Raw genomic sequence first — 18,604 nt, 5'->3', positions numbered from 1 at the left:
AAGGATTCGTCACTCCTTGAGTGTCGTTTCCCTGGTCTCGGCATATGCTCCGACTGAAGCGAGCGATCTCACCGTGAAGGATGCATTCTATGCCACGCTCGAGTGTGGTTGATCAATGCCCCAGGCGAGGTACTCTTCTAGTCTTGGGGGATTTCAGTGCATCGACTGGAACTGATAGGGTTTGTTATGAGATATGTTTTGGTCCCCATGGGCCTGGAACTGTGAACCAGAATAGCACAAAGTTCCTTGACTTTGCAAGAAGTCGTGGACTAAGGGTGGCTGGTTCATAATTTCAGCGTCCACAGGCTCATCGTTGGACTTGGTATTCCAACGCTGGTGGTTTGGCAAAGGAGATTGACCATGTGCTTGTTGATGGTTTCTGGAGGATGATCCAGAACTTCAGGATCGACCGGAGTGTTGAGTTCCTCAATACCAACCATCGGCTTGTTGTAGCAACTCTGAAGCTATAGCTTAAATCTGGGAGAATGGTACCATTCCAGCCTCGGATGGACGTTGGCAAGCTCAAGGTTGAGAGTGTTGCTGAGGAGTTTGCGAACAGGCTGAGTGGGGATTTGTGGGGTCTGGGTGCTTTTGGGAATCATGAAGAGTTGTGGAGTGCCTTCAAGACCACCATCCTTGATGTTTCCGGTAGATGTCTTAAAACTCACCATAGGGCGAAGAAGAATTTTGTCTCTCAAGGGACACTGGGTACCATTGACCAGAGTTGCGGCGCCAGGCTAAATTGCAGAGTTGATCTGTTCATGGAGTTGAGGCATAAAACTGTACGTGTGCTGAGGATGGAAAAGGAGGCCTATGTGCGAGGAATCTGAGGGGGGTAGAGCATCAACTGTGGTCAAGTGATTATCGTCCTGCTTACAGTGGAATTTGTGCATTGCATTCGCCCAAGCCCATCTCTCGGTGTGCTGCAGTTTGAGTGGCGGGTGGTGGACTCTTGACAGGAGAGTCCAAAGTGACGGCCCGCTGGGCCGGTTACTTTGAGCGGCTGTTCCAGGCTGATCCACCAGCAGTCGAGTTGGATGTCAGGGGTGTTACAACCCCTGTTGCTGATCCGCCAATCAACTGTGGTCCACCTTAGTTTGTGGAAACACAGGCTCCGGTGAACCAGTTGAAATGGGGTAAAGTTCTTGGGATCTGTAGTATCCATGCTGAACTTCTCAAGGCTGGTGGAAATGCTGCACTCGTGTCGTTGCATGCAGTTCTGTGCACTGCCTGGAACACAGGCATCATCCCAACTCACTGTAAGAGGGGCCTTGTTGTCCCTCTCTGGAAAGGGAAGGGTGATCGCCAGGACTGCAACAACTACCGAGGGGTGACGCTATTCTCAGTGCCGGGAAAGGTCTTTGCTCAGATAATTCTTGATCGGGTTCGCCACCATCTGCTTGAGCAACAGCATCCAGAGCAGTCAGGCTTTACACCAAAGAGGTCAATGATTGACCGTATCCCTGCTCTTCCTGTCCTCACTGAACGCAGACGAAAGTTTTGGCAGGGGCTGCTTGCAGCCTATGTTGATCTCTGTAAAGTATTTGATTCAGTAAATCGGGATGCCCTCTGGAGGATTCTTGGTCTTTGTGGGGTGCCACCAAAACTGATCAATCTGATGTCTAAACCGTACTCTGGAACTTTGAGGTAGTGTGCTGTTAGAGTGCTTTGAGATGTGGTGATACCATCTCCAACTTATTTACAGTTGTTGCTGGAGTTCGTCAGGGGTGTGTACTAGCACCCACACTTTTCAGTGCTTGTATGGACTGGATTCTGGGGAAGATGTCAGAGAGATCAAGCTGCGGTGAATTGTTTGGGAATGTCAAGATCTCTGACCTTGATTTCGCAGATGATGCAGTCATCTTTGCAGAGACTTTGGATATCCTTTTGGGGGCCCTCGAGGTGCTGAATGAGGAGTCGGAGCCGCTGGGATTACGGGTTTCCTGGGTCAAAATTAAGATCCAGGCTTTCAATGACATCTTGGATGCTGCTATCTTGTCTGTACCTGTTTGTGGTGAGGATGTTGAGGTCACGGAGTGATTCATTTACCTTGACAGTGATATTCATGTCTCTGCTGGCTGTGAGACAGAGGTCAATCGACGTCTGGGTTGGGCTTGGGGAGCCATGGATTCACTGGATCATGGGGTATGTTGCTGTCGGTTCTTGTGCAGAGGATGAAAGTCCGATTCCTCAGGTCCTTGATGCTTCCGGTCTTGCACCACAGATGTGAGACTTGAATTCTGACCAGGGATCTGAGACGGAGACTTAATTCCTTTGGTTCCAGGTCTCTTCAGAGAATCCTTGGCTGTCGCTGCTCAGACTTTGTGTCCAATGAGCGGTTGCTGAGGGAGACTCAAATGAGATTTGCTTCCTGGATAGTCTGTGAGCATCAGCTGCCGCTGTCTGGATGTGTGGCTCGTTTTCCGGGCCCTGATCCTGCTCACCAGATTCTCTCAGAGAGGGAGCCTCGTGAGTGGAGTAAGCCAATGGGCCAACCACGTGCCTCGTGGTTGTATAATGTAGGAGGTTGATCAGCATTTCAAGGAGATGGTGGTGGGCCAGGCATCTGCCTGGGGGATGACCAGACAGAGACTCCTAGAGTACTGGCGGAAAGTGGACGCAGTGACGCGCTGCTCTGGCACATGATCCCGTACCTGACCTGACCTAAGCTTGTCCTTATACTTTTGATGATAATTCTGTTTTAGTTACTTCTCCATTCAATAATTGACACATAAAGAACTTGAGGATCAGGTAAATAAATTGATCGAATGTACCAGACTATTTACAGTGTTGGTGCTGCCAAAGCAGTTTCTTGTCGAGGGTTATGCTGGGTGGTTTTCCATTGCCTTCCCCAGCAATAATTCAAGGTAGGAATTTGTAGTTTGTTCATTGTGCCGGCAATAACTCCATCCTTAACGACCATCAATGAGCATTGCTACCAAATGGACCCTCTGACTTAACATCCTTCTGATGGACGGCACACGCATCGGTGCCTTTCTCTGCTTGTGAAACACCTGGTTGGTGGTTGATACCTCAGTTGAGATTCATACCCAAGCTCGACTGCTCAAAGGTGAGTGTGCACACGTCTAGGCTATCCTTCCAGCCCTGAGGATGCCAGACTACGTTTTGAAAGATTTACGTTGGCTCTAATTGTGAAAGTTGTATATAATGTATGAGACTGCAACAATCCTCAGAATGCCGTCGAGATTAATCCATTTACCACAAAGTTCTTATCAAAGTTGTATCAAAATTTGAAGTTGAGATTTCAAGTTCAATTCCAATGCTGCATAATCAAAGTATGTAAAAAATAAATAATTGCCAGATAATCAAATTGTTATGCATGAGCAAGCGCGGTTAGGTATAATAAGCGGTCCTGTAGGACGTGGCAGTCAGTAATCGTATAAGCGAGTGTTTATTTACAGCTTGGAAAAATAACCCGGATATGTGTCGTCATTCAATACAAAAGGGACACGGCACAGGAAGAAGCTCGTTGCAGATACTTCTCTCAAAAGTACTTCATCACACAAATCCCTCTTGATAAAATTGGACATTAATATTTTTATGGTATCTACAAATACCTCATTGGTCAAATATATAGCTCGTCTATGTGAAATCAGAAGTACACGTGTTAAGTGTATTATCCGAGTATGATTGAGGGATTTAGACTATCTGACTTTTTGTCACAGCATATTTATCAAATAAGTTTTGAAATAAGTTGCGTCCGCGACGAGTCCCCCAGGTCAGCGGTTAGATTTCGACTCTGGCCGAGTCGTATCGAAGACTTTAAATAAGGTACGTGTGACGTGCTGCTTCCTCACTTGGCGCTCGACATTTAGAGCATAGAGCATGGACAAACTCCGTAGGTTTGGCATCTTTAAGGAGGTGGAAATTCCTCCTTCATTGCCCTTCCGAGTGCTGATGGAAAAGTGACGTCATAAAGATGACAAATCTATGACAAAGTTAAGGTGTCATAAGTTCACTCAACTCCATCAGCTTCAGAATTCAAGTCCCCGTGATCATTTGGTGATGAAGTTAAACGTGAATAAAATGTCACGTGATCAGGCAGATGGCTGGCGCTGTTGTACATCTTTCAGTTTAGCAGCTTTGATTAGAAGGTAGTCAGTAAAGGCACGTGGTGTCGTCTGAATTGCATTCTGCACATCTGGCACTTTGATTCCCTTTCTCAGGTGGCTTGTATTTTCTTTGTACAATTCAGGTAGTCTCCCACGAGGAGAGGATTTTAGATCCCACTTTTTACCTCTATCGAACGTCATACCTTATACTCGTATATATGTGTTTGAAGCGAGGGGTTTGTGGATGCAAAGCAGACTCTTGTCCTTTACTCGTATTGTAAGCCAGAGTCAATATTGTCTGCCAACGGATGCTCCGTATTCAAAACTTTGATTGGGTTTCTTAATGTCTGTGTTTCTAATGAGCTGCACACATTTTTGTTGTTGGCCCGTTTTCTCTTCTCTCTGCGGCTGAAGTCACGACCACAGTGCGTACCATGGCCCTGGAATTGGGTGATGGATGTGAACATCTTGGTTCCTTGTGTTGACCTGATATTTGGAGCGATGCAACAATGTAGTTGCACATGTTTTGTGAGAAACTATTGTCAACAAATGTAGAGGGTCTTGACTGATGCAGGTACCTTCGTGGCACAATGGTTGAGGCACGAAAAGATGAGTTTGTTTGGGACATTTGGCGACAAGATGCTCCACATACGAGTACAAAGTCGCCCTTTCGTTCACTACATAATGGATAGCAGAGTTGGGAATCCGAAGCTGTCTTTTGTAGTTCACTTGACTAACATTTGTGATGTGTCGAGTCGATGATTATGACATTGACGCTGCCTTCGTCGTCTTGATTATTTTGCCGATTCAGCAAGCTCGTGCATCTGTGCATCGAATATGTCTCCTTTCCAAACATGTAGTTGGTGCCGAACTCTTCAGGGATCTGCCTTCCATTGGTGTTGAGTTGCTCCTGCTGTTTTTATGTTCACATTGACCTCGTCACAAGTGTTACATATGTCACTACTTGGGTAGCCAAAGCCTGTATTGAATCGATGCTTAAATATGTCTTCATGAAGCTGGTACAAAACAATCCCTCTTCACTTCGGTCTGTGTTTTGCACAGAAACATTGGATGCCTCTCCGCTATTGGTCACTTCCAGTGAACGGAAGAAGCCAGCTCGTTGGCTGCTTGAGGCTTGGGTACCTTTTGTCCCCTAGGCTAGGAATTGGTACCTTTGTCTCCCGCTAAAGGACATCGAGCTATGTTGCTTATTGCAGGGAGTTTGGCTTCTCATAACAACAGTATTGGTCTTTGTAACTCGACCTGAAGCAAATTGTGACTTCAGTACGTTTTCCACTGCTATCTTCTATCCATGTTCATTAAGGCATTTGCTATTCATTTGGTAATTGTCAAGTAAAGCTTACTTCGCAATGAGCAGCTCAAATGGTCAGTGCAAGATTGGCGAGGAATTAAAATCAACTTCGAAGTTTCATCTCACGGATCAAGATGTCTTGAACTAGTATTGGCTGTGCCAACTGGTAGGATTCTCCAATAACTCTAACTTTGGTCAGCTGTTAGCTGTCTTCCACCGATATACCGACCACATGTGCAGTTTGGTGCAATTTATGAGCATTGATAATGAGGGCCAGCAGGATGGTCTAGAGGTCCGCACACTCGCCTCAAAGCTGTCGCCTGGATTTGAATCTCGACCCAGCTATAAACTGCCATCCCGATGTTTAACAGGCAAGGTGATTCATCAATACGTATGTGCCGTCCCTCGGATGGATGGACGTTGTAAATCTGGGTGTTCCAACCTGCAAGCATTATTTGGTCGATATTAAAGACCACCACGGTGTCCTTCATGAAGAGTAGGTGAACTGTCACCAGCACGATGAATAAATTACAAATGCCTGCCCTGACTTCCTGAGTGGGATTGGCAACCCGTTCAAGATTGTAGCCAAGCAACTGTTTCGGCAGTACCAACGCTCTGCATAGAGCACGGGTACATGATGATGATGAGTGATAACGAAATATGTATGAAATCACGAGTACACTCTCTTCCCCTCCCCCCAACCACCACACTCCAACCCTGCCCCCTCCCCAACTGCTGTGACCCCCCTCCCTTTGTAATAATGATTACACTTTTCACGATGATTTGGAGATCAAAGTTTTTAATCTTACATTTATGACCCGTCACAGTGACTTGTGAGATAAATATGGAAGGTGACGACTATTCTCTAACAACAGACATGCCAGACTTCTGCTCATCACTATATTTCCATTTTATATCTCGAAAATGGTTGATTGATGAATCGAATAAGCGATTATTCCCCCCTCTCACCCTCTCTGTACACCCCAGGTCTGTTGATGGGTGGTTTCATTGAAATGGTGAATGCTAATGCCCTGTGTGGACACTTAGATCAGAGGTGTGAAGTTATGATCGTGCTCCCAAAATGTGCATATGTATTTTGTGTATATAGTGTACTTCTTTTCATGAAATGAAGGAAATGAATGTTGCAATCACCACCACCCCCTCCCTCTTCCCTATCTCCCACAGCATATAATCTTGACTTGTGTTCAAAACCATGTTGAGCTTTTGTGCACTGAATCGTAGTGTCTTGTCAGTGTTGTTTCATTAATTGCAGAAATGGTTCAAATTATTTATTATTTACCAAAGAAGTCACTTTCTTGAAGATGACAATAAATATAGACCGGAAACATGCATCAAGTGCGCAGTAATATTGGTCTTTGTTGACTGCTAACGATTATGTTCTGTGTGTTTCACTCGGACTTGGAATTTGTTCAGGGTGCTGGCTGTGGCTTACCTACTCTTCGCGAAGGAAACCGTGGGATCTTTAATGTCCCCCAACTAATGCCGACACACAGGATGCTGACCAGATTTGGCTTCCATATATATCAAACTGTCATTTTGATTTGACCCAAACCTCGTTGAAACCGGTGGACGTACAGTGCATGCCGCCCAACATGTGTAGAGCGTGTCTCTTTGGGTTTTGTGCAACTCTTGTTCAATACCACACCACACAGCCAACATGCTATATTACCAGACTTTTACAAAGAAATCTCTGTCCCCTGAACTCGCACACAGCTAGCTCGTGACTTGCATCGCAGATACCTTTACTCATTGGTTGAAGGTACACATACGTCACAATGGAATCAAACGTGTGCAGTTTCACCGTCACTCACGGCAGGTTCCGTGGCATGTTACGGGATGGCTTACCCTGGCTGTTTTGGTACCATTTACACAAAAACGTGTTTCTTACAACAAACTGGGAAAAAGTAGTACAACGTTCACCTACCAAGAGACAGGATCTCTCAATTCACCTTTCAGACGTGCTTCGCGTTACCGCTGTTACTCCTGTTTGCAAGGATTACAAGTCGACTCATTTGTTACCTTCACTACCGAAGGTGGATGGAGGTTATGCTTTCTCCCCTGTCTGTCTGTGTCAGTCTGTCTGTGAGCAGGATATCTCAAAAAGTTTTGGGCGGATTCGGACAAAACTCGATGGATGAGTTGGGTAGATGACAAGTACAAATCGATTAGATTTTAGGTAAGGTCCAAATGCAGATCCGGCCTTTCGGTCCGATACAAAACAAACTGTTCAGTTTGGCGGAGGTATGAGCTCCACCGACTACCATTAGAGTTGCTCTTTAGATTCTCTAATGGTATGATGTGTCAGCTGAATTTTACCGACTCGATGTACATATTAATGAAAGGTACTTTTCCTGTGTAAATCAAGTTGTGGAGCAGCATTATATCGCATCACGTACATACGGGCACACACGTGCTGGCCGTTGTGTTGTAGAGGGAAGAGAGATCGTAACTTTGGAATTAAGTAATTAATACCCATATATCTCTTCAGTTCAACTGTGGAATGTCAAGTTGTTTGGAAATTATTTTTTTGTCATCCTGGGGTGGATGGTGGGAGGGTATTTTGAACAGGATTCCATTTGGGGAGGAATTTTGTTACGGGACTTCGTTTGTGGAGGAATTTTGAATGATACTTCATTTAGGGAGGAATGTCAGTGCTGTTATTGGAAACCAGTTTTTGTAGAGTCGAGAATCGTGGAGGAGATAGAACTGTGTCGGAGTGGCGACCCGTCCAGGATTGTGCCCAATAGCCAAGGAGACTGCTTAGGCAGCACCAACGCTCTACACAGAGTATGGTCCCAATCGATGGAGGCTCGTGGAGGAGACAGAATACAGAACAAGCTAGAATGGCGCTTGGTAGAGCACAAACATCCGCCAGGCTGAACAGTTTACGTTTTGTCGCCTCCTGATAGGCTGGATCTGGATCCGGACCTGAACCAAAATCGAATCGGCTTGTTTTTTGTTACCGACCCAACTCGTCCACCAAGTTTTGTCATAATCCATCCACAACTTTTTGAAATATCCTGTTCATAAACAAACAAACAAACAGATGGGGGTGAGAACATAACCTCTGTCCACCTTCGGTGGTGGAGGTAATCATCTAAACCCATTGATGAGGGGAAGGGGACAGAAGATAGAAGTTTGGGAGTTAGAATTTGGGGGGTGGTAGGGGTGCGTCTGCGTGGAAGTAAGAAGTCTGGAAAGAATCACAAGGAATGTACACACAGGAAGAGGTCATTCGGCCCATCATGTCTGTGCCACATCAACACCAGACCAAATTAATATTGAAAAAAAACAAATTGTAGTTTTTTTTTGGTCGTTTTCAGCTCACCTGGGATGGCATTCCAGGGAGCTTTTGGGATGACACGTCGCCCGTCCGTCCACAAATACTTGCAACTTCTCTGAAACTACACATTCGGTTTTGTTGAAACTTTACCACAACCTTCATCACCCGTGATGCCAAATTGGGGTGTATGGGGGGAGGGGCGTTGCCCCCTCAAAAATATTTATATATATTTGCTTTCTTCTCCGAAACTACACACACAATTTCGATGAAGCTTGACCACAACCTTTATCACCCGTCATGTACCAAGATTTGTACTTTCTTCACCATTATATCGTTTGTGGGTCATCGACGCCGACCAGTGGTTCCCTGGTTTTCTTATCCAGCCATTACCAGGTGAGCACATGGGTATTTGCCCCTATTTTTTTTTCTTTCACGTGGTGGGGGGAGTGGGTGAAGGTGGTTCTTTGGTGAAAAACATCAACCAGACACCACCCCTTGACGAGACCCTCACAGACAGCACTCCGTACACGTGCACGCAATCACCCATCAACACTCAAACAACCTAAAAGTTCGACCAACATCCCGATACCCCTCTATCTCCAGAGTAGTGTTCGAGGTAACGTATTAAAATAAAAAACAACAACACATTAGATGTGCAGTACATCGAAACAACGGACAATAAATATATTGGCGGTGTATAGGCTCTGATCATGGAGCGTATTCATTGTCTCCTCCACGAAACTTATTCTCTGATCCATTATGCCGAGAAATATTTGACAGCAATGTATTAAATATATCGATTTTCAAATATCGCTCATATTGGAGGAAACTGATGTATGAACCAATTGAAACCGACCAACCGACCAACGATCCGAACATTGAATACGAGAAAAAGCTCCAGATCTGAAATTTCTCTGTTGAAGTGATGCTTGCGATGTGGTGATAAACGTTGTTGTAAGTGTTCGCACTCGTTTGCACTCAAACGATACATTCCTTGTGATGATTACCATAAACCCGATTTCTCAATAATACGATTGAGGAGACGGGATCTGCGTATTCACAGTGTGTGGACAATCTTGAACACAGGAGCCAGGGAGCTCGTTTACACCTGTGATGAAATCTTTTAAAACATGTTGATGATGTACTCTGTGAGCCATTTTTAATGTTCTGAATATAAAGGTTGTTGATGTCAGAATTTAATTCTGAGGTTGTTTCGGAAAAAAAAGATGTTAACTCGTGTCAATGAATCCCTGAGGTGTTGTCCAACCAGTTGTGATTGAACATCATCCACTCATGTCAGTTTTGTGTTCACCACATATCATCGTTTACACCAAACATGTTCACCACAGATCATCCTTTACACCAAACATGTTCACCACATATCATCCTTTACACCAAACATGTTCACCACATATCATCGTTTACACCAAACATATTCACCACATATCATCCTTTACACCAAACATGTTCACCACATATCATCGTTTACACCAAACATGTTCACCACATATCATCCTTTACACCAAACATGTTCACCACATATCATCCTTTACACCAAACATGTTCACCACATATCATCCTTTACACCAAACATGTTCACCACATATCATCCTTTACACCAAACATGTTCACCACATATCATCCTTTACACCAAACATGTTCACCACATATCATCCTTTACACCAAACATGTTCACCACATATCATCCTTTACACCAAACATGTTCACCACATATCATCCTTTACACCAAACATGTTCACCACATATCATCGTTTACACCAAACATGTTCACCACATATCATCCTTTACACCAAACATGTTCACCACATATCATCCTTTACACCAAACATGTTCACCACATATCATCCTTTACACCAAACATGTTCACCACATATCATCCTTTACACCAAACATGTTCACCACATATCATCCTTTACACCAAACATGTTCACCACATATCATCCTTTACACCAAACATGTTCACCACATATCATCCTTTACACCAAACATGTTCACCACATATCATCCTTTACACCAAACATGTTCACCACATATCATCCTTTACACCAAACATGTTCACCACATATCATCCTTTACACCAAACATGTTCACCACATAGCATCATTTACACCAAACATGTTCACCACATATCATCATTTACACCAAACATGTTCACCACATAGCATCATTTACACCAAACATGTTCACCACATATCATCATTTACACCAAACATGTTCACCACATATCATCCTTTACACCAAACATGTTCACCACATAGCATCATTTACACCAAACATGTTCACCACATATCATCCTTTACACCAAACATGTTCACCACAGATCATCCTTTACACCAAACGTGTTCACCACATATCATCCTTTACACCAAACATGTTCACCACATATCATCATTTACACCAAACATGTTCACCACATATCATCATTTACACCAAACATGTTCACCACATATCATCATTTACACCAAACATGTTCACCACATATCATCCTTTACACCAAACATGTTCACCACATATCATCCTTTACACCAAACATGTTCACCACATATCATCCTTTACACCAAACATGTTCACCACATATCATCCTTTACACCAAACATGTTCACCACATATCATCCTTTACACCAAACATGTTCACCACATATCATCCTTTACACCAAACATGTTCACCACATATCATCCTTTACACCAAACATGTTCACCACATAGCATCATTTACACCAAACATGTTCACCACATATCATCATTTACACCAAACATGTTCACCACATAGCATCATTTACACCAAACATGTTCACCACATATCATCATTTACACCAAACATGTTCACCACATATCATCCTTTACACCAAACATGTTCACCACATAGCATCATTTACACCAAACATGTTCACCACATATCATCCTTTACACCAAACATGTTCACCACAGATCATCCTTTACACCAAACGTGTTCACCACATATCATCCTTTACACCAAACATGTTCACCACATATCATCATTTACACCAAACATGTTCACCACATATCATCATTTACACCAAACATGTTCACCACATATCATCCTTTACACCAAACATGTTCACCACATATCATCCTTTACACCAAACATGTTCACCACATATCATCCTTTACACCAAACATGTTCACCACATATCATCCTTTACACCAAACATGTTCACCACATATCATCATTTACACCAAACATGTTCACCACATATCATCATTTACACCAAACATGTTCACCACATATCATCCTTTACACCAAACATGTTCACCACATATCATCATTTACACCAAACATGTTCACCACATATCATCCTTTACACCAAACATGTTCACCACATATCATCCTTTACACCAAACATGTTCACCACATATCATCATTTACACCAAACATGTTCACCACATATCATCCCGTACACCAAACATGTTCACCACATATCATCCTTTACACCAAACGTGTTCACCACATATCATCCTTTACACCAAACATGTTCACCACATATCATCCTTTACACCAAACATGTTCACCACATATCATCCTTTACACCAAACATGTTCACCACATATCATCCTTTACACCAAACATGTTCACCACATATCATCCTTTACACCAAACATGTTCACCACATATCATCCTTTACACCAAACATGTTCACCACATATCATCCAATACACCAAACATGTTCACCACATATCATGCTTTACACCAAACATGTTCACCACATATCATGCTTTACACCAAACATGTTCACCACATATCATCCTTTACACTTCACGTGTTCACCACATATCATCCTTTACACTTCACGTGTTCACCACATATCATTTACACCAAACATGTTCACCACATATCATGCTTTACACCAAACATGTTCACCACATATCATGCTTTACACCAAACATGTTCACCACATATCATGCTTTACACCAAACATGTTCACCACATATCATCATTGACACTTCACGTGTTCACCACATATCATCCTTTACACTACACTTGTTCACCACATATCATCCTTGACACCAAACATGTTCACCACATATCATCCTTGACACCAAACATGTTCACCACATATCATCCTATACACCAAACATGTTCACCACATATCATGCTTTACACCAAACATGTTCACCACATATCATGCTTTACACCAAACATGTTCACCACATATCATGCTTTACACCAAACATGTTCACCACATATCATCCTTGACACTTCACGTGTTCACCACATATCATCCTTTACACTACACTTGTTCACCACATATCATCCTTGACACCAAACATGTTCACCACATATCATCCTTGACACCAAACATGTTCACCACATATCATCCTTTACACTACACTTGTTCACCACATATCATCCTTGACACCAAACATGTTCACCACATATCATCCTTGACACCAAACATGTTCACCACATATCATCATTTACACTACACATGTTCACATATCATCCTTTACACCAAACATGTTCACCACATATCATCCTTTACACTACACATGTTCACATATCATCCTTTACACCAAACATGTTCACCACAGATCATCCTTTACACCAAACATGTTCACCACATATCATCCTTTACACCAAACATGTTCACCACATATCATCCTTTACACCAAACATGTTCACCACATATCATCCTTTACACCAAACATGTTCACCACATATCATCCTTTACACCAAACATGTTCACCACATATCATCCTTTACACCAAACATGTTCACCACATATCATCCTTTACACCAAACATGTTCACCACATATCATCCTTTACACCAAACATGTTCACCACATATCATCCTTTACACCAAACATGTTCACCACATATCATCCTTTACACCAAACATGTTCACCACATATCATCCTTTACACCAAACGTGTTCACCACATATCATCCTTTACACCAAACATGTTCACCACATATCATCCTTTACACCAAACATGTTCACCACATATCATCCTTTACACCAAACATGTTCACCACATATCATCCTTTACACCAAACATGTTCACCACATATCATCCTTTACACCAAACATGTTCACCACATATCATCCTTTACACCAAACATGTTCACCACATATCATCCAATACACCAAACATGTTCACCACATATCATGCTTTACACCAAACATGTTCACCACATATCATGCTTTACACCAAACATGTTCACCACATATCATCATTGACACTTCACGTGTTCACCACATATCATCCTTTACACTACACTTGTTCACCACATATCATCCTTGACACCAAACATGTTCACCACATATCATCCTTGACACCAAACATGTTCACCACATATCATCCTATACACCAAACATGTTCACCACATATCATGCTTTACACCAAACATGTTCACCACATATCATGCTTTACACCAAACATGTTCACCACATATCATGCTTTACACCAAACATGTTCACCACATATCATCCTTGACACTTCACGTGTTCACCACATATCATCCTTTACACTACACTTGTTCACCACATATCATCCTTGACACCAAACATGTTCACCACATATCATCCTTGACACCAAACATGTTCACCACATATCATCCTTTACACTACACTTGTTCACCACATATCATCCTTGACACCAAACATGTTCACCACATATCATCCTTGACACCAAACATGTTCACCACATATCATCATTTACACTACACATGTTCACATATCATCCTTTACACCAAACATGTTCACCACATATCATCCTTTACACTACACATGTTCACATATCATCCTTTACACCAAACATGTTCACCACAGATCATCCTTTACACCAAACATGTTCACCACATATCATCCTTTACACCAAACATGTTCACCACATATCATCCTTTACACCAAACATGTTCACCACATATCATCCTTTACACCAAACATGTTCACCACATATCATCCTTTACACCAAACATGTTCACCACATATCATCCTTTACACCAAACATGTTCACCACATATCATCCTTTACACCAAACATGTTCACCACATATCATCCTTTACACCAAACATGTTCACCACATATCATCCTTTACACCAAACATGTTCACCACATATCATCCTTTACACCAAACATGTTCACCACATATCATCCTTTACACCAAACATGTTCACCACATATCATCCTTTACACCAAACATGTTCACCACATATCATCCTTTACACCAAACATGTTCACCACATATCATCCTTTACACCAAACATGTTCACCACATATCATCCTTTACACCAAACATGTTCACCACATATCATCCTTTACACCAAACATGTTCACCACATATCATCCTTTACACCAAACATGTTCACCACATATCATCCTTTACACCAAACATGTTCACCACATATCATCCTTTACACCAAACATGTTCACCACATATCATCCTTTACACCAAACATGTTCACCACATATCATCCTTTACACCAAACATGTTCACCACATATCATCCTTTACACCAAACATGTTCACCACATATCATCCTTTACACCAAACATGTTCACCACATATCATCCTTTACACCAAACATGTTCACCACATATCATCCTTTACACCAAACATGTTCACCACATATCATCCTTTACACCAAACATGTTCACCACATATCATCCTTTACACCAAACATGTTCACCACATATCATCCTTTACACCAAACATGTTCACCACATATCATGCTTTACACCAAACATGTTCACCACATATCATGCTTTACACCAAACATGTTCACCACATATCATGCTTTACACCAAACATGTTCACCACATATCATGCTTTACACCAAACATGTTCACCACATATCATCCTTTACACTTCACGTGTTCACCACATATCATTTACACCAAACATGTTCACCACATATCATGCTTTACACCAAACATGTTCACCACATATCATGCTTTACACCAAACATGTTCACCACATATCATGCTTTACACCAAACATGTTCACCACATATCATGCTTTACACCAAACATGTTCACCACATATCATGCTTTACACCAAACATGTTCACCACATATCATCATTGACACTTCACGTGTTCACCACATATCATCCTTTACACTACACTTGTTCACCACATATCATCCTTGACACCAAACATGTTCACCACATATCATCCTTGACACCAAACATGTTCACCACATATCATCCTATACACCAAACATGTTCACCACATATCATGCTTTACACCAAACATGTTCACCACATATCATGCTTTACACCAAACATGTTCACCACATATCATGCTTTACACCAAACATGTTCACCACATATCATCCTTGACACTTCACGTGTTCACCACATATCATCCTTTACACTACACTTGTTCACCACATATCATCCTTGACACCAAACATGTTCACCAAATATCATCCTTGACACCAAACATGTTCACCACATATCATCCTTTACACTACACTTGTTCACCACATATCATCCTTGACACCAAACATGTTCACCACATATCATCCTTGACACCAAACATGTTCACCACATATCATCATTTACACTACACATGTTCACATATCATCCTTTACACCAAACATGTTCACCACATATCATCCTTTACACTACACATGTTCACATATCATCCTTTACACCAAACATGTTCACCACAGATCATCCTTTACACCAAACATGTTCACCACATATCATCCTTTACACCAAACATGTTCACCACATATCATCCTTTACACCAAACATGTTCACCACATATCATCCTTTACACCAAACATGTTCACCACATATCATCCTTTACACCAAACATGTTCACCACATATCATCCTTTACACCAAACATGTTCACCACATATCATCCTTTACACCAAACATGTTCACCACATATCATCCTTTACACCAAACATGTTCACCACATATCATCCTTTACACCAAACATGTTCACCACATATCATCCTTTACACCAAACATGTTCACCACATATCATCCTTTACACCAAACATGTTCACCACATATCATCCTTTACACCAAACATGTTCACCACATATCATCCTTTACACCAAACATGTTCACCACATATCATCCTTTACACCAAACATGTTCACCACATATCATCCTTTACACCAAACATGTTCACCACATATCATCCTTTACACCAAACATGTTCACCACATATCATCCTTTACACCAAACATGTTCACCACATATCATCCTTTACACCAAACATGTTCACCACATATCATCCTTTACACCAAACATGTTCACCACATATCATCCTTTACACCAAACATGTTCACCACATATCATCCTTTACACCAAACATGTTCACCACATATCATGCTTTACACCAAACATGTTCACCACATATCATGCTTTACACCAAACATGTTCACCACATATCATGCTTTACACCAAACATGTTCACCACATATCATGCTTTACACCAAACATGTTCACCACATATCATCCTTTACACTTCACGTGTTCACCACATATCATTTACACCAAACATGTTCACCACATATCATGCTTTACACCAAACATGTTCACCACATATCATGCTTTACACCAAACATGTTCACCACATATCATGCTTTACACCAAACATGTTCACCACATATCATGCTTTACACCAAACATGTTCACCACATATCATGCTTTACACCAAACATGTTCACCACATATCATGCTTTACACCAAACATGTTCACCACCTATCATCCTTTACACTTCACGTGTTCACCACATATCATCCTTTACACTACACTTGTTCACCACATATCATCCTTGACACCAAACATGTTCACCACATATCATCCTTGACACCAAACATGTTCACCACATATCATCCTTTACACCAAACATGTTCACCACATATCATGCTTTACCCCAAACATGTTCACCACATATCATGCTTTACACCAAACATGTTCACCACATATCATGCTTTACACCAAACATGCTCACCACATATCATCCTTTACACTTCACGTGTTCACCACATATCATTTACACCAAACATGTTCACCACATATCATGCGTTACACCAAACATGTTCACCACATATCATGCTTTACACCAAACATGTTCACCACATATCATGCTTTACACCAAACATGTTCACCACGTATCATGCTTTACACCAAACATGTTCACCACCTATCATCCTTTACACTTCACGTGTTCACCACATATCATCCTTTACACTACACTTGTTCACCACATATCATCCTTGACACCAAACATGTTCACCACATATCATCCTTTACACCAAACATGTTCACCACATATCATCATTTACACCAAACATGTTCACCACAAATCATCCTTTACACCAAACATGTTCACCACATATCATCCTTTACACCATACATGTTCACCACATATCATCATTTACTCCAAACATGTTCACCACATATCATCCTTTACACCATACATGTTCACCACATATCATCATTTACTCCAAACATGTTCACCACATAGCATCCTTTACACCAAACATGTTCACCACATAGCATCCTTTACACCAAACATGTTCACCACATATCATTCTTTACACCAAACATGTTCACCACATATCATCATTTACACCAAACATGTTCACCACAGATCATCATTTACACCAAACATGTTCACCACAGATCATCATTTACACCAAACATGTTCAACACATATGAGGCGCCGCGAGGAGGAGTGATGTAAGGGCCACATCGGCCATTTTGGAGTTAATGCCATTTTGCAATATTTTTAACCCTTCCCCTATCATCTGAGCCTGTCATCATCATATCATTAAAAAATGTCGCTTACAATACTCCCCCTCGCGGCGCCTCATATATATATATATATATATATATATATATATATATATATATATATATATATATATATGTATATATATATGTATATATATATATATG

At 41.7% G+C, this 18,604-nt stretch overlaps 1 protein-coding gene across 1 annotated transcript in view; it reads left to right on the top strand.

The window, feature by feature from the left end:
• LOC147008886 (uncharacterized) overlaps positions 1-18,604 on the top strand; it is a 73,499-nt gene that overhangs the window by 29,101 nt on the left and 25,794 nt on the right. The window contains exon 7 of the mRNA XM_085863748.1: positions 5,136-5,212. Coding sequence (XP_085719874.1) covers positions 5,136-5,212 — 77 coding nt within the window. The remainder of the gene's footprint in view (positions 1-5,135; positions 5,213-18,604) is intronic.

This window comes from Eptatretus burgeri, chromosome 18 (assembly GCF_056783735.1).
Source record: "Eptatretus burgeri isolate ZD-2024b chromosome 18, Ebu_testis_v1, whole genome shotgun sequence".
NCBI classification, from domain to species: Eukaryota; Metazoa; Chordata; class Myxini; order Myxiniformes; family Myxinidae; genus Eptatretus; species Eptatretus burgeri.
Note: the sequence above shows the minus strand (reverse complement) of the source record. Positions and strands in the feature narration are given on the sequence as shown.